The 26921-nt window shown below is 53.5% G+C and overlaps 1 protein-coding gene across 2 annotated transcripts in view; it reads left to right on the forward strand.

Moving 5' to 3' along the window:
* EPHB2 (EPH receptor B2) overlaps positions 1 to 26921 on the forward strand; it is a 184906-nt gene that overhangs the window by 122270 nt on the left and 35715 nt on the right. For both annotated transcript variants that reach the window (XM_036836929.1, XM_036836921.1), the window contains exons 4-5: positions 18930 to 19085; positions 20232 to 20567. In XM_036836929.1, the coding sequence (XP_036692824.1) occupies positions 18930 to 19085; positions 20232 to 20567 (492 nt within the window). The remainder of the gene's footprint in view (positions 1 to 18929; positions 19086 to 20231; positions 20568 to 26921) is intronic.

Consider the following 26921-nt stretch of genomic DNA (forward strand, 5'->3'; position numbering starts at 1 on the left):
TCAGTCCACCTCCCCTACCGGACACGGTGCCTGAACTGTCCCCATTTGATGAACTCCCGGGATGAAGGCCTGGTGTCTTCCAGGAGGGAGCCTGCTTTGGTGCACGCAGGTGCAGTGTACATTTTGACTCCCTGGCAAAGACGCATCCTTGGCCTCTCCCAGCGTGAGCTGAGTTCAGAGGGAACAAGACGCAGCTGGGGCAGAGGGCAGATACCAGGAGCTGGGCAAGATCTGAGACCCTGAGCAGGGGTCCTGCGGGGCCTTGGGGCAGCTCGGGGAGCCACGTGCCTGGGGCTGGGTGAGGGCAACAGGAGGACCCTAAAAATGGAGCAGGGAGCTGCCCGGAGCAGCTTTCTTCCCTTTCAACTTTCTGCCAAAGAGCAGCATGGCCACAGGCTCCACACGGCCCAGAGAGGAGGTGCTGCCAGCCCCCCGGGCACCTGTCCCAAAAGCCTAATTACGGGCTATCAATGGGCAGTCAGCTCGCTGATTGAGAGTCCTTGGGGAGAAGGCGCTGCTGAAACAGTGAAATACTCGGAAGGAAACACTGTTACTGCTTCGCGGAAGCAGAAGGCTCTCACCCTTCATGTTCATGCAGGGCTCTACGGGGCCCAGAAGAAACTGCTGGCAGGTCCTCATTAAATCCAACCTCCTCTCTCCACCCTCACTGTCACCGCCCTGTCCAGCCACCATCACGTCTGCCTGTTCAAATCACAGGCCATTTCACAGCCCTGCCGAACACCCTCCATGGGTTTCCCATCTCCTTTCTGTGTCCATGGGCCTGAGGCTCAGTCTCCCACTCTTTTCCCCCTGTTCACACCTCTCCGGCCACAAGGGCCTCTGCACTCACTCCTCAGACACACTAGGCTTCTTTATTTACTCCTGAGGAAGGGCCTTTGCACATACTGTCCCCTCTGCCCAGAATCCCCTTCCCTGTGCTCTCCCCATAACCAACTCCTTCATGTCCTTCAGGTCTCAGCTCACATGTCACCTCCTCAGAGAAGCCCTCCCTGACCACCCCAGCTAGAGTTGTCCCCCCACTCAGCACCCTCCAGCACATCACCCTGTACTTATTTGATACCTGTTCATTATTCATATTCCTCATCTGATTGTAAGCTCTACAAGTAGGGACCTAGTTTGTCTTGTTTGCTGCTGTGTCCCCAGCAGCTAGAACAATGCCTGGCACATAGTAGGGCTTCGTGTCTGTTGAATGAATGATCCCTACTAGGAGGGATCTGTAATGCAAGCAACATTTCTAAGGTCATGCAGAGAGCAGGAAGCAGAGACCCAGGTCTGTCTAAGTCCCCACTGTGACGTCTGTGTTATTAAAACAGGGGTTATAATCCTTGTTTTACATACAAGAGAACAGAGACTCAGAGAGGCGTGCTTCTGTGCCTAGAGACCTCAGCCAGGAAGAGTTGGGGCTGGGATTTGAACCCAGAGTGCTGCTTTCTCTACAGGGACAGGGCTGACAGGAGGCCTGGGCAGCTGGGGGGCTGGCCAGGCCAGGCAGCGGTCTGTAATGCAAGGGACTTTAGGGGATGGACAGAGGCTGTTTGGTTTGGCAGCAGGGTCCAGGGTGCAGGGCACACCCCCAGACAGAGGAGACCACAGTAATAATAATATCTAATATTTATTGAGCACTTACTGCACATGTGGCAGTGTTCTAAGTGCTTTATGTATATTAACCATCGTTTCAACAACCTTAGGAGGGAGGTAGCATTATTATACCCATTTTGCAGATGACAGAACTAACCACAGAGATGTTATGTGACTTATCCGAGGTCACCCAGCTAGAAGTGGTCCATCTGGGTTAAGCTCGGGAGCTAACCACTACACTGTACTGCCTCTCTGAGAAGACAAAGCCGGGCAGGGCTTCAGAGCCCTCAGGTTCAGGAAGGGGCTCCAAGCCCAGCAGAGTAAACGAAGCCTGCAGCCTGGGGCCACCGGATTCTGATCCTCGGGACCGTGACTGATCCCAGGCCCTTGGGACTCTAAGTTTGGTCAGATCTGAAGTCTGAGTCCAACCTCGGTGCAAGGTGCCCAGGCCCTGGAGCCAGGCATCGGGGGTGAGGTGGATCCCAGCTCTGCGATCCCCCTGCTGCGTGCTCTTGGACAGGACAATCGACCACTCTGAGCCTCACCTTCCTCGGCTGTGAAACAGGGCCAGGAGTTCATCAGGATGTTGTAATGGGAGGAGAGGAGATGACGGCCATGAGCCAGGCTCCACCCAGCCTGGAGCCCGACCCCTTGATGAGCTAGCAGTGGGTGAGGGAAAGCACATGGCTTCCATCTCAGTTTAAATCCCTGCTCTGCCACTCACTGAATCAGTGATGTTTGGCAAGAGACTTACCCCTCTGCCTTATCCCCTGTAAATGAGGATAATTATAGTATAACTTGAGATTATATAAATTAATCCACATAAGGCACTTAAAATAGTACCTGGCCCAGAGTAAGCGCTAAGTGTGAGCTGTTATTTATCAGAAGATTACAGATGTTAAAATAGTAGTTCTGGCCTCTCTTGTAACCAAGGAGACTCTCTCCAACTGGGTTGCCTTGAGGTCAGACAAAGTAAGTTAGGAAGCTATGCTCTCAAACCCTCACTTGGTGACAGCGTGGGCTTTCTCTGCAGGCTGCCCTTCCCGAGAAGTTGCCTCCCCTCTCTTCATCTCTAGTTTTCTCAAGGATTAGAGTCCTTCCCTCTGGGTGCTAGAACTAAGTGCTTGTCAAGTTTATGAGCTTTCAGAGCTGCTTTTAGTGACAACCAGGCCTCCCCATTTTTATAAGGACTGAGATAAGAGGAGAGTTTATGAGATTAGAGGGTTGTCGTCATCCTCTGCTTTGATGTCTGTCTCTCTCTCGGTTTCCTTCTCTTTTACAAAACCAAAGCACAAGCTGGGAACAGCAGCTCCAGGCCCCATAAACACACTGTTCAAATAAAGGAGACATTTAGAGGAAGGTCGAAGTGCCGTTTAAAGGTGTTCACTCTAAAATGACCGTGTCTGGGCAATTTGTCATGAAGTATACCGGCTGCTAGCCAAAGATCACTTGTTCTGCAAATCTTGCTGTTGGCTCATAATTTTCAACTTTTGACCCGTTAAAATTGAAAAGGTGTGGGATTTTTGTAAGCTTTTGGGATAGGAGTGTTTTAAAGTAACTTTTAAGGAAGCCGTCTATCTTTGGGAAGGTTTGGGATCAGTTAGACTTGAAGGGCCCTAGTGAACAGGTTAGTATCCCCAGGTCCCTGCTCTGCCATGGAGGACTTTATGATCCAGGAATGTTCCAGTCCAGGGACTGAGCAGGCTTCTTCCTGATTCTCTGTGGGTTCACAGGCTGTCAAGCCATAGGCAGAACTACTTGATCTGCATGCAGTGGGCACGGGGCATGGGTGGTAGGCTCACTGCTGTCCGCCCCTGCCTGCCTGTCCAATTTCATATCCTTTACCCCTGCACTCACAGGCTCAGGGTTCCAGCTGCAGGTCTCATATCTCCACACCTTTGCATGGGCTATTCCCTCTCTGCCCAGCATGCCCCTCTTTTCATTCTTTTGTCTTGTCCTTCTTTATCTTCCAAGACAGCTCAAGTGTATTACACCTCCAGGAAACAACAGTGTTAAGGTCCTCTTCTCTGGGCTCCCAGGCCCAGCACCTCCTCCCCCCGCCCCACGCGTCCCCTGGCACTGGTCACGCTGTTTGGAAACTGCCTATTTACTTGGACATCTTCCCCACCAGGCTGGGAGCCCATTGAATCTTGGGTTCCTGGGCCCAGCCCAGGTCCCAGCCTGGAAGAGGTGAGCCCATGAGATAGCTCGTCTTTGGACTCAGAGGTAGTGCTCCACTGCTCCCCTCCCAGCTCTGTTAGTGGCTGTGGGTGGATTAGTTAACCTCACAAAACCTTAACTGTCTTCTCTATAAATGGGAATGTCACTAGTACCTGCCTTATAGGATTGCTGTAAGAATTGTTGATGAATGTACACTCTACAGTATTAACTCTGAATTTTCCCTACAAGGTAAGTCCTACTGATAGACCCATTTTCCAGATGAGGACACTGAAGCACAAAGAAATTTAGGTAACCTGCCCAAAGTCAGTGGTAGAGCCAGGGTTCAAGGCCAGTTGGACCCTGACTCCAGAGCCTGTGCCCCTAACCACGGTGATGCACAGCCCCGCCCCCATAACGTCCATGAAGCCATCAGCCTACCACATAATAGGTGCACAATAGATGGTATGAATGGTTGTTGTTAATAGCTCAGTTCATTTTTAATGATGGAAGAGGTGGAACTGGTTTCAGCAAAGGAGGAAAAGTTCAAGAACTAAGGAAAACAGAGATAAGATGGGTCAGAGTTGAGAAAGGGGAGTGGGTCAGCTGAGGCCAGAGCAGGAGGGCTGCAGTGCAAGGAGGCGAGGGCCTGGGCAGGAAGGTGGGAGGGAAGGACTGAGGGCACAAGGTGACCATTTGAGCACTAGCACAGGACCACCACTGGCTTCCCCGCTTTTAGAGAATAAAAACCCAGACTCCATCAGTGACCACATACAGCCATTGCGACGTAGCCCCAGGTCACCTTTCTTGTGTTGTGTCCCCACCTTTCTCCCACACAGCCCATGCTCCAGCTACCCTGCCCTCCTCCTCACCCCTCCGTGCCTTTGCACATACTGTTCATCTGCCTGGAAGGTCCTTCATCTCTTCTGGCCCTGACGGACTCCTACGCATCCTTTAATACCCAGTTCAACTGGCCCTTCCTCTGGAAAGTCTGCTTTGATATCCTAACTGATCATAATCACTCTCCCCTTCTAGACAGTGATCATCAAGGCCAGGGACTGTCTTATTCCACTGTGCCTAGTGCCCAACAGAGGGCTGGGCACAAGATCATTACTTAGAATGTTGGGCTTTTTTTACTGAATAAGTCTGTCCTTAATTGAGGGCAGGCCATGGTGAGACCACACACGTGATCTCAAATCCCCAGTATACAGGAGGGCTAGGACATGGAGGTAGAAGCTGAGCAAGGTTAAGGAGAGAACTCATTACTACCCAGAGATCCAGGCAAGGGAATGCTCCAGGCCAAGTCAGGCTCCAGAACTCTGCTGTGTGCCTAGAAAATGCTGCCTGGAGAGTTTGAACCTGGGACTCTACTCCAAGCCCCTCCAGCACCATCCAAAAGTGACTGCAGATAGAAAACCAGCTGGATGCCTGAGATATCCTGTCCACTATCACTCGATGGACCTCCTTAAAACGTGGAACTCAAAACTGACCCTGCCCGAGCAGCAGGGAGGATGCTGGGCTGTCACTCTCCTTCTACTCTTATAGCCTAAGACCACATTGGCTTTCTCAGCAGCTTTTGGCTTATGGTCAACTCAAACCCCCAGATCTTTTTCACTGGGATGGCTGCCAAGCCACATCTTGTGCATTTGATTTATGGCTTGGGTTCGCTGAGGCTCACTCCTGCTCCCCAGAAGCCGACAGGAGAAGGGCAACGGTTTCTGTACCCCTAGGAGGGAGAGCGACTGCAGGCTCCCCAACCCAGGACCCTCAGTGTGAATGTGGGCAAGCTCCCCTTCTCCCTGTTTGTGCTTCTTAATCCCTTCTCCTTGAGGCCCCAAACGCCGGGACCTCTTGAGTGGGGTTTTCATTAGCATCCAAGTCACAGGCCACCAGGGCTTGAGCAGAGCAGTCTTCTGGGTTACTGGGGGGAAGCAGTAGTTCTGGAAAGCACCCAGAAGGGCAGAGAGAGAGGGGCAGGTGTTGGAGGCCCAGGCTCCTGAACTTGGTGTCCATGTGTCCTGGGGAAGGCAGTTCATTGCTCTGAGCCTTATTTTCTCATCTGCAGAACAGGGGTGACAAATCCTGACCTCATGGCATTCTTAGGACAAAAGTGCCCAGGCAGCAAGTGCCTTCGCAGACATAGTGGTGTCTGTCTGGGGTCAGAGACAGCTGGGGCCAAGCAAATGGGTGTCAGGCACCTGGTGATATCCTGCTCTTACCTCATTACATGGAGAGGAACCGAGGCCCTGAGCTTGTACCATCTTTGCAAATACTGTTCCCGCTCATTCTTCTCCTCAGGGATTGCCTTTTAAATGCTACCTTTCAGAAAGGCCTTTCCTGACCACACTCCCTAAGGTGACCCGCTGTGGTCCTGCCTCAGCCCCCGCTGTCTCCTTCATGGCCATCGCAAATCGAGTAGAGTATTTGTGTTTGTCCACTGCTTCTTTCCCTCTGTTGCTCTCACTAGACCCTCAGCTCCATCAGGGCAGGGACTGCATCTTCCTCACTCACCACTGTCCCCTCCGGCCCCAGCACATGGTCGGGACACGGTGGAGCGTGGTCAATGACCATCAGGGACTTCAAAGATGTTCCTTTGGACCCTGGCTGCAGACTCTGATTGTGTTCAGCGAGCTAGGGGATACGTACAGAACCCAAAAGAGAAGCGCACGTATATTTCCCTCTGCCACAAACAAGGTCACTTCCCCTCCCGGGGCCTCAGTTTCCCCAGCTGTAAAATGAGAGACTGAACGAACTCCTTTCTCTCAAGTCCTTCAAGCTCTAAAAGACTCTTAAGTCGACACAGGAAGGGGGAGGAAATTACATTGAATTGTATTGCCTGTTGGGTTGAAAAAAACAACTTCTGCCAGGAAATCTCTCTTACTCTGTCACTTTCTCCACTGGCCTGGAAAACACAGCCCTGCACAGGCCCAGGCCTGCGAAGCCCACACCACAAAAGTTACAGGCCCCCTCCTGACCCGGGCCCGGGCAAAGGGGGCCCCTGAAAGGTGTATGGCAGCTGCTTCCCGGGGGGTCCTGGGGTTTGTTGCCTTAACTGAGCTCACAGAGCAGGTAAAAAATTCCAGACATGTGCTCCACTGACAGCTAATTGTGTCCTTTATTAATGACCATGGCTTTCTTGGGGCAGGTGGGAGGAGGGAGGAGCCCAGGGGGCTCCCTCAGGTGGAGCTGATGACCACGTTTCTGGATCCCACATAAGGGGAAGTGCTCCATGAGGTGACCCTGAAAATGCACGCCCCCCCCCCCCAGCTGGAGAGGAGAGGGGGCTTTCCCAGGCTCCCCAAGCCCCAGTAGGGGCGGCTGGCGCCTACAAGATGATGCAGGAATTTTGGAATCTGGCGGCCCAGGTTCTAGGTCCTAAGCCAGCCTCTCAGAACACAACACCAAAGTCCAGTGGATGGCCTGAAGCAGGGATCCACAAGGGGGGCTATGGCCTGCAGGCAGCTTGGGAGATGCTCCCAGCTCCATCCGGCCATCACCCCCCCTCATGGCATGAGGACCCAGCCTGACAGGCCCTTCCTCAGTGACCTACTACACCACCTGTCAATACAGCAGCCAGATGTGCCGGGGGACTCAAGCCTGCCCTGCCAGATGTGTCAAGCTCTCCGAACACATCCGGCTTCCCCTCGGGCACATCGTGATTACTATTTAACACTCGCTTTTCCAGCATGTGTGAGTCCTGAGGATTACAGGCTGGGAAGCTCCGCCATGTTGATCCAGCTTAAGGTCTGGGGGCCTGGAGCTCGTCAGTGGGGCTGTTTTCTCAAGGACCCAGTGAAGACCTTTACAAGCCCTGTTGCCGTGATAGCCTCGAGCTGGAGGGAGGGCCGTTGTGGAGCTTTATTTGTTCCCCATTTTCTCACTAGGATCCCATGTTAGCCTCGGGAGGAAGGTGGGAAGTACAACATTAACCCCAGTTATAGATGAGGGATATGAGGCTCAGAGAGGGATGTAGTGAAGGAGTAGCTCAGCTAGGACTTGAACCAGGCAAGGGAACCGCACATACAAAGGCCCTGAGGCTAGAGGAGGCCTGATATACTCCAGGACAGCCAGGAAGCTAGTGGGCTGCACTGGGGTAGACAAGAGGGAGGCTTCTGGGAGGTGAGTTCAGAGAGGTAAAGGAGATACAATGACAACAAAAAGAATAAAATGCCTAGGGATAGATTTAACCAGAGAGGTAAAGGGGGGCTTTGTAGGCTATTGTTTTTCACTCCAGGTGAGGTGGGAGCTGTGGAAGGGCTTGGAGCAGAGGAGCAACACACCACCGATTCCTGTTCTCCAGGATCCCTCTGGCTGGTGTGTTGAGAGCAGGCTGCAGCCAGGGGAGAGTGGGGAGGTGGGAGGGCAAGGGCGAAAGCCAGGAAACCAGTGGGGAGGCTACTGCAGTGAGCTGACAGCTACTGCTCCTCTGCCCCTCTTTCTTCCCTTCCAGTCTGGGTATCAGGACTCCTGGGCTGCAGCCGCAGCTCCATCAGCCACTAACTTGCTGTGTGACCTTAGGCAAGTCACTGTCCCTGTCTGGGTCATGTATTCTGTAGTCATAAAATGAGGAGCTTGGACCAGAAGATCGTGAAGGTCCTTCCGACTCCCAGTGACCCAGACCCCACCCGCCTCTCCAGGCTTATCTCCCACCTCTCCCAGACTTGAACTTCATGCTTCAGCGACCCTGAACTATTTGTAGCTACACACACACACACACACACGCACACGCACGCACCATATTACTTCAGGCCTCCGTGCCTTTGCACTGGCTGCCCCCTCTGCCTGCAGTGCCCTCTCCCACCGGCCACCCTGACTGTGGAGAGCCTGTGTTCTTCAGCAGCTCTCAAGCTCACTGGCATCTCCTGCACAGCCTCTCCCTGACCCACCCCCGACACACACCCCCCCACTCACCCCACCCCGCTTCCTCAGTGTTCCAGGGCACTTCCACAGGCCACGCTGTTCTTTAAGAGACAGTTGACGAAGTGGATGTGAACTCGGAACTGGCTTCAAATCCCAGCTGCGTCTCTGGAGTTGCCTAATGTTTTTGAGCCTCTGTTTCCTCTGATAATTATACTTCCTACTCCCAGGGTCAAGGTGAGGATGCAGTAAAATTGCAAAGCATGTACGTAACCCAGCGCCTGGCACATGGTAACTGTCTGGAATCTGGGAAGCCAGATTCCAGCTGAAGAGAAAGGCCCGTCGCGTGAACAGGGGTGGCGGCAGGGGGGTGGGCGTACCCTGGACAGTGTGGCCCCAGATCCCTGAAATAGCCCTGGTCAGGAGCCCAGGACGGCCTCCAGTGGCCCCATGACCTGAGGGCATTCCTATCCCCCTCTCCGGTCACCAGCCTCTCCCTGCGCTCACCTCCTCCATCAGGGTCTGGTCAAAGCTGCCTGCCGGCAGCGCACCACACTTAGAAATGTCCTTAATTGCTTCACCATAGTGGGGAGTCACCCTGCAGGCAGATAATTAAAAAGTTCAGAGCTTGATTAATTGGGAGGAAATTGGAGGAATGGGGCTGCCTGCTGGGCGGGCGGGAGCTCTCAGCCCCCACCGTGAGGATGGCAGGAAGGGAGGTGGGCCAGAGCCGGGACTGGGGGCCTGACGTAGTAAATCGCCCTTAACCCACCGTCATGGCCGTGGGGTTCAGGGTCTGGCTCCTGCAGGCGTCTGTGAGCTCGCCCCTCCGCACCTTGGGGCCTTCTAGCCTGCTGCCAAATGAGGTGTTATAGAGGGCCCGCTCTGTGCCAGGCAGTGAACAGGGCAGGCACGGGGGCTGCCCTCATGGAGCTCACACTTGGGCAGGTGGGATAGTGGGAGGTGGGGAGACAGACGTTAACCAAATGCCAAGAAGGACGAAGGGAGGATGCCTTGAGAGCCCGCTACTGGGGGCCCCGGATGAGCCCTGGAGCCTCTGACATGGTCCAGAGGCCTAGAACACAGTCTCCAGTCCGCACACAAGCTGGGTGACCTTAAGCACAAGATTCCACCTTTCTCAGACTCAGTCAGTCAGTCAACAAACACTCTCTGAGACCCCCTGTCCATCACCTCTCAGCCAGACCCCAGGGCTGAGAGGTGCCAGACACTATGGGCACCCACTGCCACCGGGCTCACGGCCTTGTGCGGGGGCAGACAGTCACACCTGTATAATCACGCAGGAGCAGAGGCAAGGGACTTCAGGAGCACAGAAGAGACGCCCTGGTGAGGGTGGCATCCCAGAAGGACCCAAAGGAGCTGGAGCTGAGATGTGAAGGGCGAAGAGGAGTTAGCCAGGCTGGAGCTGGGACCGCGTAGCAGGCAGAGGTGACACCGAGCACAGTCTGTTGGGGAGCCGGAAGCTGCCTCCTGTGACCCGAGCCCAGGGCACGGCTGGGAGGCTGTGGGAGCTGAGGCCGGCGAGGTGGACCGTGGCGGGGAGGCTGAAGCGGGCGGGACGCGCCACAGGCACAAGGGAGCCACTGAAGGGTCTTGAGCAGGGAGAGGACTTAGCAGACGGCCGTGTGGAGGCTGGCCTGGGGGACGCCCTGGGTTCCCCTCTCAGGCAAAGAGGAGGCGTGTTAACACAGCTCCTGCCGCTGCCTTCTGACTTCTGTCGTCCTGCCAGCTGCTGGCAGGGATCCACAGAGCCCGGGTCCCAGCGGGGGCAAGTGGGGGGAGCCTGGGCATGTGAGGGAGGGGGACAGGATGACTGACATCCCCTGGGTGGTCCCAGTAGGAGCTGCCACAGCAGGGGGATGACCCTGAGGCACTTCCTGGACTTAACCTGGAAGGGCTGGTCAGGGAGGGGCCCCCTTCATCAAGCTGGAACATTGAGGGCCTCGGAGGCAATGTGAGAGCGTGGACTGTGGGGACACAGGCTCTGCCCCTATGTCTCTGAGTGACTTTGGACGAGGCACTTCCTTTCTGTGAGCCTCAGTTTCCTAATCTCTAAAATGGGGATAACACCTCCTACTGCACAGGGTGATCATGAGGACTGATGAGGTTATGGGCTCCGGAAGCTCCTGGCCCAGCACCAGCAGGCACATGTAGACACACAGTGATCAGAAGCTTCTCTTTCCAGCCCAGGAGCTTGTCGCCTGCTTCCAGTGTGGCTTTGCCCCTGGCACAGATCAGCACCCCTGCCCAGCCCAGCTCGGGGGCACTGACTCCACTGGCTTAACTTCAGCAGCAAAAGCAGGAAGCGTGCAAAATGCAAAAGACACTTTGCATGAGGGAGACCCCAAAACCCCACCCACCCAGCCACAAGAACACCACAAGCTCAGCCCTGACAAACGCTCAGCATAAGCCCCTGAAAATACACAAATCAGTTCTTCCACAGCTCAAGGAGAGTGCATGGCCCAGGGTTGGGTGCCTGAGCCTGTCCACAGCCAGAGTCCCAAGGCTGCAAGAGGCCACAGAGATGGTCCCAGCCACACCCAAAGTAGACAGGAAGTGGCCTGGAGAGCAAGGGGCTGAGGGGGCAGCCGAGCCCTGGCCTCCCCCCTCTGGGCCTAGGACTCTTTTCTCTGTCCAAACTCCTTTCCCCGACCCACATCCAGAACTACCTGGAGATCCCAAGGCAGGAAAGTAAGCCAGCTGCCCTTCAAACCTGGCACTGCTGAGCCCAGGACCACTCCCTGGCCCCTCTGCCCACAGTGGCCACCAGTCAGCCCTGGTTGAAGACAGGTGTGCCAGCCTCTTGCTCAGTTGTAGCCTCTAACAGGCAGGGCCTGGGCCTTTTGTCTGCATCACTCAGTGCCTAGTACACAATAGGGGCTTAATAAGCACCTCTTGAATAAATTCATAACTCACCATCTCCCCAACTCTACCCACACTCCTGAGGGCAGGGACTACTTCTTCTTTGTCTCTCTATCCCCAGGTCTTAGCACAGAGCAAGTGGTGGGCCAAGAAAGAATGTATATAATAAAAGCAAACACTTGCATAGCCCTTGATATGAACCAGGCAGGCTGGTTGCAAGGCTATTGCAAGTGCCTTCTCTGAATTAACTCGTGTAATCTTCCCAGCAAATATAAGAGCAGTGTCATCATTCCCCCCATTATATAGACAAGGAAGCCAAGGCACAGAGAGGTAGGTGACTTACCCATAGTCCCACTGTTAGCAAGAGGCAGGCTTGGGATTCCGCCCTGGCAGCCAGCTCCACAGTTCATGCCCAGGTTCAATTTCACCAAGTTCTCGGGAGTGGGCGCTAGACTGTGGTGAGCCTGCCTCTACTCAGAGCCGCAGACAGAGCCCTCTGGTCTACAGGACCCCCCAGGAAGATAGAGAAACTCCTTGCCCACCCCGGAGGCCTGGCACACTGGGCCTGACAGCATCTGAGTCCACTGTGGCACCAGTCATTCTGGGGATTAATCCGGAGTCTCTGGGAGGCGAAGGGGGAGCACAGCCGCACGCCAGCCAAGGAGGCTCCAAGGATCACCCGGTGCCAATTAGCAGCCCCGCCGTGCCAGGCCCAGATGGAGCCCTGCCTCGGCCTGACTCATGGCTCATTCGGTCAATTATCACCTATCCCCGGAGCCCAGGGGGGAAGGCCAGGAGAAAATCTGTTTCCCCATAATCCTCTCTCCTCCTCCCGGCCGACTGCCATCCCTGCCTTCGGTTGCCTGGCTAAGGGCTCTGGGCGTCTGCAGAAGGCAGGTGCTGGTTGGCTGCTTTGGCTCCAAGCCCTGGGTTTGGGGCCCAGGCTTTGGCTCTACCTTGCTGAGTGACCCCAGCAAGCCCTGTCCCCTAAGTAGCCCTGACAAGATGGTCTCCACTTGTGTCTCCACTCAGCAACTTGATAATTTTGTGTCCTGGAACCACAAAGACCTGGAGTCAAACCTCAATTCTGCCATTTAGTAGCTGCGTGACCTTGGGGCATTCACTTCACCCCCTCTGAGCCTCACTTTCATCATCTGTAAAATGGGGGTGATAATGGTACCTAATTCCGTGGGTGGTCATGTGGATTTAGTGAGAGAACCCATGTAAATCACTCGCACTGGGCTTGGCACCCGGAAAGCACATAATAAGTGGGAATTTTTATTGTCCTTGCATGCTGGGTGAGTAATAATACCTAACATTTATATAGCGCTTGCTGTATGTTCTAAGCACTTTATGTATGTTAACTTATCAAACCCACAGCTCCTGCCCTCAAGTTGCTCACTTTCCAGTTAGGAAGACAGACCTGCCTTCATTCGGCAAACTGAATTAACTGAGCACCTACTATGTGCCATACCCTGTACTAGGTGCTCGGGGTGTAGAGATTAAAGCCCCAGCCCCTACTTAAACCAGGGTTCACCAACTAGTGGGTGGTTACATATGGGTGAGGTCTAGTGGTGGGATGGGCTGTTTTTTGCTGGCTTGGCTCACAAGAGCTGACTCTGGGCATTTCTTCCCAAATCAGTGTTCAGTTATCTCAGATTGGTAGCTTGAAATTTGCCCTGATGGGAGCATTTTCACCATAGAAATTGGCAAACACAACAAATCAGGGCTTTCCCCCCACCCCACCCCCATCCCAGCCATTTACCAGCACACAGACGTCCATGGAGTCTGAGTTGTGTGCTGTACAGAGTGGAGGGCAGGCCTCCCAGAGGTGCACATGTCAGATTCACCAATCCAGCAGGGCAGGAGGATGGGAGAGAAGGACATTCAGGCACAGAGAACAGTGCGTCTGCAGCCAGGGCATCCAGAGAACTGCCAACAGAAGAGAGAGGTGACAGATGGGGCTGAGAAGCATTCAGGAGGGTTGTCTGGGACTGAGGGCGTTTCTGGGATGCAGAACTTCCAGTTTGAAAACTGGGGACAACTTGGTCACCCTGGTGGACAGGCTCACGGGAGGACCCGTGGGGAGAACACTGAGAGGTGGAAAGGGATCTGAGCGTCAATGCAGCCTGGTGAAATTGACATGATAACAGCGGTAACAACCTGACATTTACTTGGCCAAGTATTTTCTACCCCACTTTCTCATCTGATTCTCACAAAACCCTGTAAGGGGTATGTATATTCGTTCACTCAGCAAATATATATTGAGCACCTGCTATGTTCCCACTACTCTGCCAGGAGCTAGGGAACCAATGAGAACCAGACAGACCCGGTTCTTCTTTTCCTCTCCAGGTACTTCCAGCGCAGGGTGAAGACAGATGGCACACAAGACAGATGTAATTGTTTTCTAATACAATTACAAATTGTGATGAGGCTCAACGAAGGAAACAGAGACTAAGACTGAGGGGAGTGGCAGGAAGGGGCAGGAAGACCCCAGAGCCGCCCTTGCAGGGCTAGGTGTGTGCATTCATTCTAAGTAGGCGGGGAGCCCCTGGTGAGTTTGAGCTCTGATTCATTCTCATCAGATCAGTCCAGCCACGCAGAGGATTGGCTGGGAGGCAGAGGTGGAGCAGGAGACCCATGCAGAGGCTCTCACTGCATCTCCACCACGCAGGTATCATCAGCTACCTTCCCGGAGGAGGAGACTGAGTCTCAGAGAGGGCAGGAGACCTGTCTGAGCCCACACACCTGTCAGAGGTTCAGGCACCCAAGTCTGTGACTTCAGCTCTCATTGTTTTCTTACCACTTCCGTACAGGAGACTCAGGTGTAGGCAGGACGGGGTGCCTTCCCAGCTGAGAAGCTAGGAGCAGCGTGACCCCTGGGCCCCTTGGCAACGTGGACGGGGGAGCTGCCCCGGACCCCTCTTTGTGGGAGAAGAGGTGGCTGATGGGAGCTGAGGCCCTGGCACACCCTAGTCACTCAGTACACCTGGGATCAGAATCTGCCTCTGCTGCTAAAGAGCCATGTGTGTGTCTGATCCTCTCTGGACCTCAGTTGCCTCAAATGTCAAACAAGGTAGCTGAGCTGGATACTCCCAGCTCCCCACTACACCCTTCCATCACTCACTAGGTACCTGACATTGTGTTCACGGTTTACAGTCCAGCCAGATAATTCCAGATTTGTAAGTAATTAAAATGGGCACCTCAACCCTTTGTGGGGGCTGAGGGAAGACTTCCTGGAAGGGCGTGTACCTTCACTGTCTTAAAGGGGTCTAGGAATTTGCCTGATGACAAAGGGAGGTCATTCCAGGTAATCAGGGCAGGAGAGACACAGGCCGGAGGTGTGTGTGTGAGCCTGGGGGGCACCGTATGTGGTTGACTGTGGAGCATCAGGCACAAGGCTTGGGGTGGTGGGCACTGAGAGGGGGCAGGTGCCAGCCTTGGGGTCCTGAGTACCCTGAGGAATTTAGGGAGCTCTTGTGGATTTTTCTTAAGTAGGAGTTTTATTGTGATATAACTCACATACCATACAATTCACCTATTTAAACTGTACAATTAAGCGATTTTTAGTATTTTCACAGAATTGTGTAACCATCACCACAGTCAACTTTAGAACATTTTCATCACCTCAGAAAGAAACCCCATACCCGTTAGCAGTCAGTCCCCATTCTCTGCTCTCCCCAGCCCCTGGCAACCACTAATCTACTTTCTGTCTCTATAGATGTGCCTAGTCTAGACATTTTCATATAAATGGAAGCGTACACTGTGTGGCCTTTGTGTCTGGCTTCTTTCATGAAGCGCAGTGTTTTCAAGGTTCATCCATGTTGTAGCATGTATCGGTACTCCATTCCTTTTTATGACCGAATAATATTCCATTGTATACCATTGTGGATTTTTAAACGACACAGAAAGGTTTGTACTTTAGAAAGCTGGCCCCGGAGGGTGGGCGGGAGGAGGCCAGATGGCCATGAGAGGCTGAGGAGTGGGTGGGAGGAGCTTTCTGGATGCCCACAGGGGTGGGAGGGCCGCAAAGAAGAGCCAGGACTGGGCCCTGCTGAGGAGGAAAGACCTGGTAATTGATTTGCTGCAGGGGGTAAGGGGAAGGATGAGGCACCCGGGGTTCCTGGTGACCAGGTGGAAAGCGACACCACTTCTCAAGACAGAAGAGCGGGTTTTATGAAGCACAAAGATACAAAAGATACAGAAAGCATAGAATGCCCAGTGGGAGGGCCGAGGGGTGGCCGGGCAGTACACCTAGTGGAAAGGCTTCTGGAAGAGGCAGCCTGGAGAGTCAAAGAGGGGCCAAAACATGGCGATGGGAGAGGACAGCCGGGAAGGTGGTCCAGATGGAGGGGCTGGCACAGCGCGGAGGGGAGACTGGGCAGCCGCCCACCAGCCAGGCCCGCGGAACCGCCAGCAGATGGAAGAGGCATGCTAAGCTGGGCAGGCTCTCGCCTGAGAGGGGGCCAGGAGGATCCCAGTCTTGGGACCAAAACCTTCTGGCATCTATCAGGATAGTCCTAGACCCTCACAGGATCCCTGTGTCCCCATTCTACAGCAGAAGAAACTGAGGCTCAGAGAGGTCAACCGCTCAGCTAGAGCCAGGGCTGCAGCCTGCGTGTCTTAACTAGACAGTGCCGAGACGGTGGGCTGCCGCTCCGTCCAGCCAGCAGGGAGAGGTTGGTGCCTAAGAGGGAGGGCAGGCAGGAGGACTCCGGGGCTCCAGGGCCAGCATGGCAGAGTGCAGAGAGCCCTGGACAGGCGCCCGGAGCAGAAGCTGCCAATCCCTGCCCGGCACTCATGGACTGTTGGCCCAGTGCAAGTCTCCTAAAGGCAGAAGAGTGTGGTGGTTAGGGAAGTGGCCTCTGCAGTCCGACCACCCGGGATCAAATCCCAGCTCTGCCACCGTAAGCCCACATCCTCGGAAAGTTGCTTCACCTCTATGCTTTCTTTCCCCCATCAGAAAATGAGGGTGACAACATTACCTCTGTCATAGGGCTGGGTGAGGCATCGATGAGTTACTATGGGTTAAGTCCTTAGAACAGTGCCAGCATTTAATAAGTACTCAATAAATGTCCATTTCATATTTACACTCTGAGCCCTGGTTTCTGTACGATGGATGCCTGAGGCACTCACTGCCATCCTCTTCTTTGGTGTCACCATAGCCTGGTTGGCTGCATCAAAGTACTGTCTTTTCCTTGTCTGGCGGCTCCTTAAGGACTGGGCTGAAGCCGAGATCTTCTCCGAGATCCTGGCAGGGCCTGGTCAGGGTGGCATCAGCCAGGGCTAGGAAGGTTGCCACCTTCTGGAAACTCCCTCCAAAAGGCAGGCAAAGTAGGGCCCCAGGGGTGTGGGGGATTCTGTTTTCTAGCACCCCAGGGGGAACTGTCCTTGGCTTATTTACTGAGACTCCCCTGAGATTGTAACTGCAACCCCTCCCTGACCCTGGGCCAGGCACTGTTCATCACATACAATCCTCATGGCTACTCTATGGGGTAGATGCTGTCTTACCGATGAGAAAACTGTAGCTCAGAGAGGTTGAACTACCTTTCTGAGGTCACCCAGCAGACTGGTACTTGAACCAGATACAGTTTAATAATGCCAGGAATTGTTTAGGCAGTTTTGCCTGAATTAACCAATGTAATCCTCATAACAATTCTAGGAGGTAGATACTATTGTCCCCACTTTACAGATGAGGAATCAACTTAAGTGACTTGCTCAAGGCCAGATGGCAGGGACAGATTGCTAGGATGGGATTTGCTAGGCAGCCTGCACACTAACCACCATTCCTCACTGCCTTTCTACTTATGTGATCCCCAAAGCCCAAGCTCCTTCCACTTCAGCAGGCAGCTTCAGGAAGTATTTATGGAGCGCCTGCTCAGTGCCAGGTCTATGCTAGGCACAGGGGAAGGAGCTGTGGTTCAGACAAGGCTCCGATCCTGGGGGAGCCGAGGGCATGGCCAAGAGATCCCCTTGATGAATAATTATGGCAGGGGGGTAAAGTACCCTGAACTCAAGTCATGTAAGACCGAGGAGGGCAGCGTCTCTGAGGCTGGAGCTGGTTGAGGAGTTGGGAGGAGGGCGAGTTGCTAAGACTTGGACTTGCAAGATAAGCTTGAAGACTGGGCCTGGAAAAATGATTTAGGGAAATCTGTGTGAGCCATTTACATGAGGAAACGAACGCTCAGAGAGGTGGAGTTGCTTGCCAAAGGTCACACAGCACATGAACATGGAATGCAGTCCAGGTGAGAGCCCCTGGCCTGTGGACAATTCAGCCACATTTCATCCCAAGGAGGAACTTGTCCATTGGAAAGCTCTTCCCTGTCCACCTCTCTCTTACCCCTTGCTTGATCCCCCACCTGAGGCACCACAACAGAGCTGAGATTATGAACCCCAGTAAGCAGAAGAAGGCCAAGAAAGGGGCAGGGCCTACACCCCAGGCCTCCTTATTCCCAACCCAGGGCCAGGAGGAAGGGAAGGGTGGATTTGCACATAGGCCCAAACAGGAGTGGTCACCCTAAGCCCTGAGCTTTAGAGCCTGAATCCAACTCCTGAGCATCCCCCAGAGCAGGGAAGAAGGCCAAAGCCCATGGGAGAGCCCAGATTGCTGAATGCCCACCAAGTGTAAATACTGCCCTCCCCAGGCTGTCCCTGGTACTGCAGGCCCTCTTTATTTCAATAAATTGATCAAACACCTGCTATAATAACATCTCCTATTCACTGGGCACCTGTACTTTGCAAGACCTCATGCCATGTGCCTTACACACTTATGCCAAATGCTCACAATAGCCTGCAGAAATGGGTCTTAACATCATAGTTTTACTAATAAAGAAACCAAGTCTCAGAATGGTTAAGCCACTGGTCTGGGCCGCACAGCTAGAAAAAGGCCAAAGCAGCAGACCCAGATCTGTCTGCTTCCAAAGCCAGCATTCTTTCCTGCTCTACCACATCACCTCTCTACATGCCCCGTGCTGTGCTAGGACTTTTTTTTACTGTAATCATCGCAATCATCTGGAACCCAGGAATCTAGTTACAAGAATCAGAGCCCAGCCAGTCATTAGTAAACAAGACTGGGCCATGGGCACTGCCCCAGACCTCTGCAGAGCCTTCAGACTAAGTCAGATTGGTCCCAGAAGCTGTAGCACAGCCAACCTGGAGTAGATAAAGGATGATTGTTGGGGGCACCAGCTGAACCCATAGATAGCTTCAGAGACAGGAAACCAGGTAGCCTGAAACCTTCTGGGCGCAGCTAGGACTGCCATGTTGGGGCCTGAAGACCCCCAAGAGCTTCAGGAGGTGGGGTTCCCCATCAGTGACACTGTGTGGCTGCTCTGTGATCCTGTGTGGCCACTCCATGATGCTGCACCGTCCTTCCAAGCCTTGTGGCCTGAGTCCTCATATGGTTTCCCCAGTGACTCTCCTTGTCTTCTCTCCAGGTTGCCCATCCGGAACCTTCAAGGCCAACCAAGGGGATGAGGCCTGTACCCACTGTCCCATCAACAGCCGGACCACTTCAGAAGGGGCCACCAACTGCGTCTGCCGCAATGGCTACTACAGAGCAGACCTGGACCCCCTGGACATGCCCTGCACAAGTACGTTTAGGGCCCCAGAAGGGCGACGCGCCTGACCGAGTCCCGAGGCCACCTGCTGAAAAGCTCAGAGTGAGGGTTGGGTGGCTCCCCGGCTGTAGTTTCCTAAGTGAGGAGCAGCCAATTACCTGGTGGGAGGGGAAATGGAAAACTGGCTGGAAAGGACCATCCTGGGGTAGTCATGCTGCCAACACGCAGACACCACAGAGCTGGCATCTGGCTCCTTATCCCCTTCTGCTAAGTCACATGGAGTATGAAGTCAAGGTCTTGATTCACAAAGGGACAGAGAATGGGAAGTTGGCAGAAGAAGAACCAACACAGGTGGTGTCTGTGGTAGAAAAGGCTTCCTAGTGTTCTTTCCTGGCAGCAGCTGCCTGAATCACTAGCCAAGATTCTCCAAGAACAGGGTGACTATGAGGGCAATGTCACAACTCTGTATCAGACAGGAATGGCAGTCAGCTGCAAGTAGCAGAGAGCTGACCCCAGTGGCTTAAACCATAAGGATTTATTCTCTCACATAATAGAAACCCAAAGATAGGCAGCCCTGGGGGTAGTGTGGTAAATCCATGAACTTCCCTGACACCCAGCACTCTCTTCTCTTCCATCCATAGCATGTGGTTTCTACCCTTCAGGTCACATCATAGTCCAACATTGCTGCTGAAGCTCCAGCCATCACACACATTCTCAGCAGCAGAAAGTATGACAGGGACAAAAGGACATGCTACAGCTGTCTCTTTTCTTTAAAAAAAAGTCCTAACCAGCAATTTCTGTATATCAGTGGCCAGCACTTAATCACAAGAGGCTGGGAAATATAGTCTTTAGCTGGACGTAGTTGCCACCCTGAATAAAATTGGGTTATAAGGAAAAAGCGGAAATAGATATTGGGTGGATATAATCCCCAACACAAAAAGACTGTCCCTAGCAAGGAACACCAAGGAGGGTGGAGTCCAGGGAGAAAGGTTTAAGCAGATGTGTGTACCAGGATGCGAGTTATATTCTAGAAGCCTGTCTGTTGGGTGGAGAGGAGAAAGGATTTGGAGGAAACCTTTTGGGAGGCTTAGGCTGGAGCCAGGGCAGTGGGCACAGAGGGATCTCTTGGGGAACGTACCCCCAGAGCCCGCAGTGACCGACACCTCTCCCCCTCCCCAGCCATCCCCTCCGCACCCCAGGCCGTGATCTCCAGTGTCAATGAGACCTCACTTATGCTAGAGTGGAGCCCGCCCCGGGACTCAGGAGGCCGTGAGGATCTTGTCTACAACATCATCTGCAAGAGCTGTGGCTCGGGCCGGGGCGCCTGCACCCGCTGTGGGGACAACGTGCAGTACGCACCCCGCCAGCTGGGCCTGACCGAGCCTCGCATTTACATCAGTGACCTGCTGGCCCACACCCAGTACACCTTTGAGATCCAGGCCGTGAATGGTGTCACCGACCAGAGCCCTTTCTCACCGCAGTTCGCCTCTGTGAACATCACCACCAACCAGGCAGGTAAGCACTTCAAATGCAAGCGCCCGGGGCAGCTCCGCGCCATGCTGAGCCAGATGGGTATCCTGCCAGCCCTTGTTAAAGACTCCTTCACATCTGTGGAGTGGTTTCCTCTTTTCCAAGGCTGTCCGTGTGATCCAGCCACCTGGGAGAGTAAGTGTTGCCTCTCCACTGTAGTGGCATATATAATAATTGCAGGCATTTGTTGAGCATGTGTTATTGAAGGTGAGAGTAAAGCTGCTGTAACAAAAGGGCCCAGTGTTCAGTGGCTTAAAGAACACAGAAGTGCATTTCTCTCTCATGTAAGGGTCCAGGGGTGAGCAGTCCAGGTAAGCAGGGTAGCTCTGATCCACTTGGAGGTTCAGGGACCCGGGTTCCTTCTGTTTTGTCTCACCAGCCTCCATGCTCCTTGTCTGCTTGGTTGAAGCTGAGTTGCAGTTTTGTCTGTGCTCTAGACTGCAGGAAGGGAAGAGACAGCAATATGTTTTTTTTGTTTGTTTGTTTTAAGATTTGTTTTTTCGTTTGGGGTATAGAATAATTGAGTTCTATTTATTTATTTATTTATGGCTGTGTTGGGTCTTCGTTTCTGTGCGAGGGCTTTCTCTAGTTGTGGCAAGCGGGGGCCACTCTTCATTGCAGTGCGCGGGCCTCTCACTATCACGGCCTCTCTTGTTGCGGAGCACAGGCTCCAGACGCGCAGGCTCAGTAATTGTGGCTCACGGGCCCAGTTGCTCCGCGGCATGTGGGATCTTCCCAGACCAGGGCTCGAACCCGTGTCCCCTGCATTGGCAGGCAGATTCTCAACCACTGCACCACCAGGGAAGCCCAGTAATATGTTTTAAACAAGGTAGGCAGAAGTGGCGCCCGTCGCTCCAGGGCATGGTCCGCTGGAAAGAACGTGGTCACGTGACCTCGCGAGCCACAGAGGAGGTTGGGAGATGTAATCTCTCCCAGCCTAACTCAAACCTCCATCACAGCAGAAGGTGGGGAGACAGACTTCAGTGGACATCTAGCAGTTTCCACACGTGCTTCCTCTGAACCTTCAGCCCCCTCCAGTCTAACTCCACCAAAACTCCTCTCCCCAGGCTCATCTGTAATAATCCTTTCTGTGACCCCAGGTGGCACCCGCATCATCTGCCCTCTTTCCTTTACAACAAAAAAAAGTTGCCAAACAATGCAGTCTCACTACCTCCCCCCATCCCCTCTTCACTCCACTGCACTCAGGCTTCCGGCCCTACCTCTCCACCAAAGCCACTATCCTCAGGGTCACCTGGGACCTCCAGATGGCCAGGTCCAGGAGACGCTTTCCAGCCTCATCCCCACCCAAGGGCCATGTGAGATTTTCAAGGACCTTATGGTTCCTGTGGTTCCTGCAGAAGACTCTGTGTTTGGCATTGTGAGTGTGCCCCCCAGTTATTCACTCAGCAACCTTTGCCAAGCCCCTGCTGTGAAGTGTGGTCTGGGCCCCATCTAAGTAGAGCCAAGGGAGGTCAGGCTCCAGGACAGAAAGTGAATGGGCTGCCCAGCTTATCTTTCTGATGCCAGGTGGGGCCCACACAGTAAGCACTCAGGGCATCCAGAGATGGAGGTCCAGGAAGGCTTCCTGGAGGGGCCAGGATTTGACCTGCAGTTTGAAAGACTAACAGAATTTTGAAGGGAATGATAGGAATAAATGGAATTTGAGAAGGAGGAAGGGCACGCGGAAGGACACGGAGGAGAAGGGGGAGCCAGCTCTGCCTGGTTGAGGAGTGCTTTCACACATGACCTCACTGCCATCCCCCGGCCTCCTGGAGTAGGAGGAACCTGTGTCCTCATTTCACAGATGACGCTCAGAGAAGTTGAGTCACTAAGCTAGGCAGGGTGCAAGGCAGGAATTGACTAGGTCTACAGACTCCAGCGCTCAGCACAGTCCACGGTGCATCCAAGGAACCATGGACTGTGGGTCTGGTGAGTGTGCGTGTGTGAGTGTGCATATTGGTGAGAATGTGTGGTGTGTCTTTGGATACGTCTGAGTGACCATGTGTTTGTGATTGCACATTACTGGCCATGTGGCTTCTCACATATACGTGCATTTGTGAGCATGGGTGTGTCTGAATCTGAGGGGCATGGAGGGGGCTGTGTCTGAGCTTGAGTTTGTATATCTGAAGGTGGCTCAGCCCGTCCGTGTGTTTGTGTGTGGGAAGGAGTGTGGATTTGTTTGTCAGCGTTCGTGGTGCTGCTGGGCCGAGAGGGTGCGGTTACGAGCATGTGCTGCAGCACTTGCAGGCCCGTGGGTGCATTTAAGCCCCCCTCAGGTTGGGGTTGGGATGGAGCTGACTCAAGGAGGGCAATCTGAGAGAACCCTCCAAAGCCAGCAGCTGTTGCCAAACACACCTGGCAGATTATGAAGCCTCGGCTGTGAGTCTCTCCAGCTTGACAAAGCTCTGAGGGAGGGAAGCCAGGCTCCCAGTGGGGGTGGAGGCGAGGGAACTCTCTTCACCTGGGAGAAGCTAGAATTCCCCAGAGCCCCTGGAGTTCTTTCCCTAGCTGTGGAGGCCTCCCCTGCATCCATTTGGGAGCCCTGAGTGTCAAACTGCCTACTTAACCAGCTCAGCTTATTAGCAGCAAAGGCTGCTGGGATGGACCCCTCCTGTCTGGAGCTGGAAGTTCCCAGAGAATAGAGAGACGAGGCAGAGAGGAAGCGAGGGCTCCCAGAGAGGAGGGTGCAGGGGGAGCCCTCAGGATTAAAAGGCAGAAGCAGTGAGGAACAAGCCCTGGGTTAGGAACAGGGGATCTGAGTTTGAATCCCAGTTTTGTCATTCATTTGTTATGTGACTTTAGTGTATTGGTCAGTTATTGCTGCAATGATGCTGCATAACAAAACCACCCCCAAGCCCAGTATTTTACAATAATAACATTTATTTTCTCACTCACTAGTCTCTGGGTCAGCTAGGGTTTAGCTAATCGGCACCAGGTCCTCTGAGCTCCAGAATGTGGGCTGGATTCAGTCTGTTCCATATGTCTCCTCATTCTCCTTGGACTAGCAGCCCCCCAGGCTTATTTCTCTTGTGGTGAATGGTGTGAACACAAGTGGCCGAGCCAAGCCAGGCCACATAAACCCATGCCATTGCCTGTGGCACAGTCATCCACAGTGAACGCACCCTGCAGGGCTCCTTGGCAGAGAGTGTGGGTGTGTGATCCTGTTACAATAGAGGCAGAGCTGAGATCACCCATCCAACCTATCACACTTGAGAAAAAATCAGTTCCTCCCTCTGGGCCTCAATTTCCCCACCAAATTGTACGTCAGAACTGCATGAGAGCTTTTTCAGAACACAGGTCCCCTGCCCCCACCCCAGACCTACTGAATCAGAACCCCAGGAATAAGCCCTGGGAATCAGCATTTTTAACAAGTGGCTCAAGTGTTTCTTAGCCTCAGACAAATTTGGGAAAGTCAGGTCTAAGTGAGTCCAAGCCCCTGTAAGCCCTCAAAGCCCTGAGGCTTTCTGGGTCATAACCACCCTTTCCCCCTCCTCTTTGTTCCAAGCCCCTTAACAAGCCCCCCTCTCTCATAGATGCCCAGAGCCCAGCTGGGGGCTGTGCAGCCACACACACCCTCACCGCACTATCCCCCTTTGCCAGAGGAGGACACAGAGGCCCAGAGAACTGGAGTCATTTATGCGAAGTCCTGCTACTAAGTGGGCTCAACTAGGATTTAAACCCAGGACCATGAAACTCCAAGTCTACACTGTAGAAAACACGGTTCCTGCCATTGAGATTTATGCCCTGGTTGGGAAGATAAGACATGGACAGAGTTTACATATTAGATGGCATAAATGAGGACCCAAGGAGGGGTCTGGGAGGTGAGGGAGATCACAGGCAGGAGAAATCATTTCCTCCTGGGGAATGGGAGAAAGGCATGCCATGGAAGGCTTCCTGAAGAGGAGGCATTTGAGCTTAGCTCTGAAGAATAGAGAAGCTTCTAATAAGCAGAGATGGAATCGTGCGGAGAAGAAGGTATCCTAGGAGAGGGAAGTACAAAAGGTAGACTGGAGGGAGAGTTCTCCTTTCTCTTCCTCCAAGGCACCAAGCTTCTCTGCCACAGAGTTTTTGCAAATGCTGCTCCTGCTGCTTGGAATGCTTTGCCCCATTTCCCCCTTCGTTTTGACCTAGCTCATCTTCATTGACCTTCCTGACCTGGTCACATGCCCCCAGCACCATGGCCCTCAAGTTCCCGTGGCTGAGATTTTAGCTTCACGTCTTTGATCATTTCATTCCTGTCTCCCCACCATCACCACTCATTGGTTCACAGTGAGTCTCGTTTCCCTCACTGTGGTTCTCCTGGAGCCTAGACAGGGGCACACCACAATGTATGCTTGGTGAGCAGTTGCCGAGGGGTCCAGAGAAGCATGGAGTGAGGTGGGGTGTGGAGAAGTACGATGAGGCTGGAAAACAAGACTGGGGACTTGATTTCCAGACAAACGCATTCAGTGCTCGGTTTTAATCGGACCCTAAAATTCAATATATAAATATCTAGCTCATGGCCTTATAAGGAAAAAGTATTTCTTTTGGGCAAGTGCTGGGCCTTGTTCGCTATCCCTTGGCACTCACCAGGGCCAGAGCCGTCGTCTGACTTCATAAAGCCGTCACGCTGCCTTCGAACTATACTCCGCCACTCCAGAATGCCTTTCCGCCCGTGTTCACGAGTCCTCTCAGGGCCCCCCAGAGACAGGAGGCCAGGCTGGGCTGCGTATCCCCACTTGGAGGATAAGGAAACGGGATTGGGAGAGGTCAGGCACATGCCCGGGCTCACTCAGCTGGGAAGGGGCAGACGCAGGGTTCAGTCTGGCTGTGCAGCGTCCACGGTCCCCGACACAAACAAACAAGACAACATAGAGATGGACGGGAGGGGGAGGGCGAGCCTCGGCGGCATCAGAGGATCAGAGGAGAGCCTCTCTGAGGCGGTGGCATGTGAGCTGAGATCCGAATGACAAGGCGCAGGCAGCCATGCAGACCTAGGTGCGGGCAGCATTTCAGCAACGTGGGGCTTGTGCTAGGGGCTGTCCCCAGTACTCCGGGCCTCCCTCCAGGGCTGCAGCGGACACACTCTCACCCCAAGCAAGCCCTGAAGAGCTGCACCTCTGCCTGGTCCCAGGGGTGGAGGGAAGGGTTTGGGCTTTGGAATCAGGCAAACAAACCTGGCTTTGAATCAAGCCTAGCTGCTCACCGGCACTTAGCCCCAGACAAGTCACTTAGCCTGTGTCCGATCGCATCCTCCTTATGGGCCTCCTTACCACCCCCTCTTTGTGGGATGCTGTGAGGCTTTGAGCTCATGTTCTCAAGGTACCTCACAGGCTGCCTGGGATGGCAGGCACTCAAAAAGCAGAGATCGTTCTGTATTCACTCGAATCATACAATAGCTCACATTTGGCAAGTGGTTTATTATTTTTGCCAGATACCAAGTCCTGAATGATGAATCTCCCCAACCTCAGTGGGTTCTGTTATTCTCCTATCTTACAGGTAAGGAAAGCAAGGTGTTAAGAGTTAAATGACTTGCCCACCAGGCAAGTCACTGGCAGAGCCTGAATAATTACATCACTGCATACTCAGGGCCCAGTGTTGGCTGGATCCAAGCCTTCTGCACAGGCAGGGCAAGCTGTGTACCTAGACCTGCCACACCACAGCCTGGCTGAGCAAATGCAGGCTTTGGGGCCACCCATACTGACTGACCAGTTAGGAAGATTCCCCCATCATCATGTCCTAGGGGGTCGTGTGGGATAAAAAGGCATCAGTGCTGAACTTGACAAACTCCGCCCTCACCCAGCACGCCCCTTTCCAAGCTATGTGATCAGGCTGTCTAGGGAACCTTACTTCTCTGAGCCTTAGAATCCTCACCTTCAAAATGGGCATGTTTCCATCATCCCAGCTTTGCAAGATGGTTGCCAAGTTAGTAATAATGTGGGCAAAGCACCGGGCACAATAGATGGCAGCTGGACTTAAAAATGAAATCAGAAGGTGTGTTAGTTTCCTATTGCTACTACAACAAAATGCCACGAACTTAGCAACTTACAGTGACACGCAGTTCTTATCTTACAGTTCCGTGGGTCACAAGTCTAGTCTGGATCTCATCAGGCTAAAATCAAGTGTCAGCAGGACTGTGTTCCCTGCTGGTGGCTCTAAGGGATGACCTGTTTCCTCGCTCACTGGGGTGTTTGCAGAATTCAACTCCATGTGTTTTTAGGATTGAGGTCTCCGATTCCTTGCCAGCTGTCAGCTGGGAGGTCCCCTAGCTCCCAGGGGCGTCTCTCCGGTCCTTGCACGAGGCCCCCCTGCATCTCACAAGTAGCAACAGGGCGTCGAGTCCCCCTCCCGCTCCCGCTC

This window comes from Balaenoptera musculus, chromosome 1 (assembly GCF_009873245.2).
Source record: "Balaenoptera musculus isolate JJ_BM4_2016_0621 chromosome 1, mBalMus1.pri.v3, whole genome shotgun sequence".
NCBI classification, from domain to species: domain Eukaryota; kingdom Metazoa; phylum Chordata; class Mammalia; order Artiodactyla; family Balaenopteridae; genus Balaenoptera; species Balaenoptera musculus.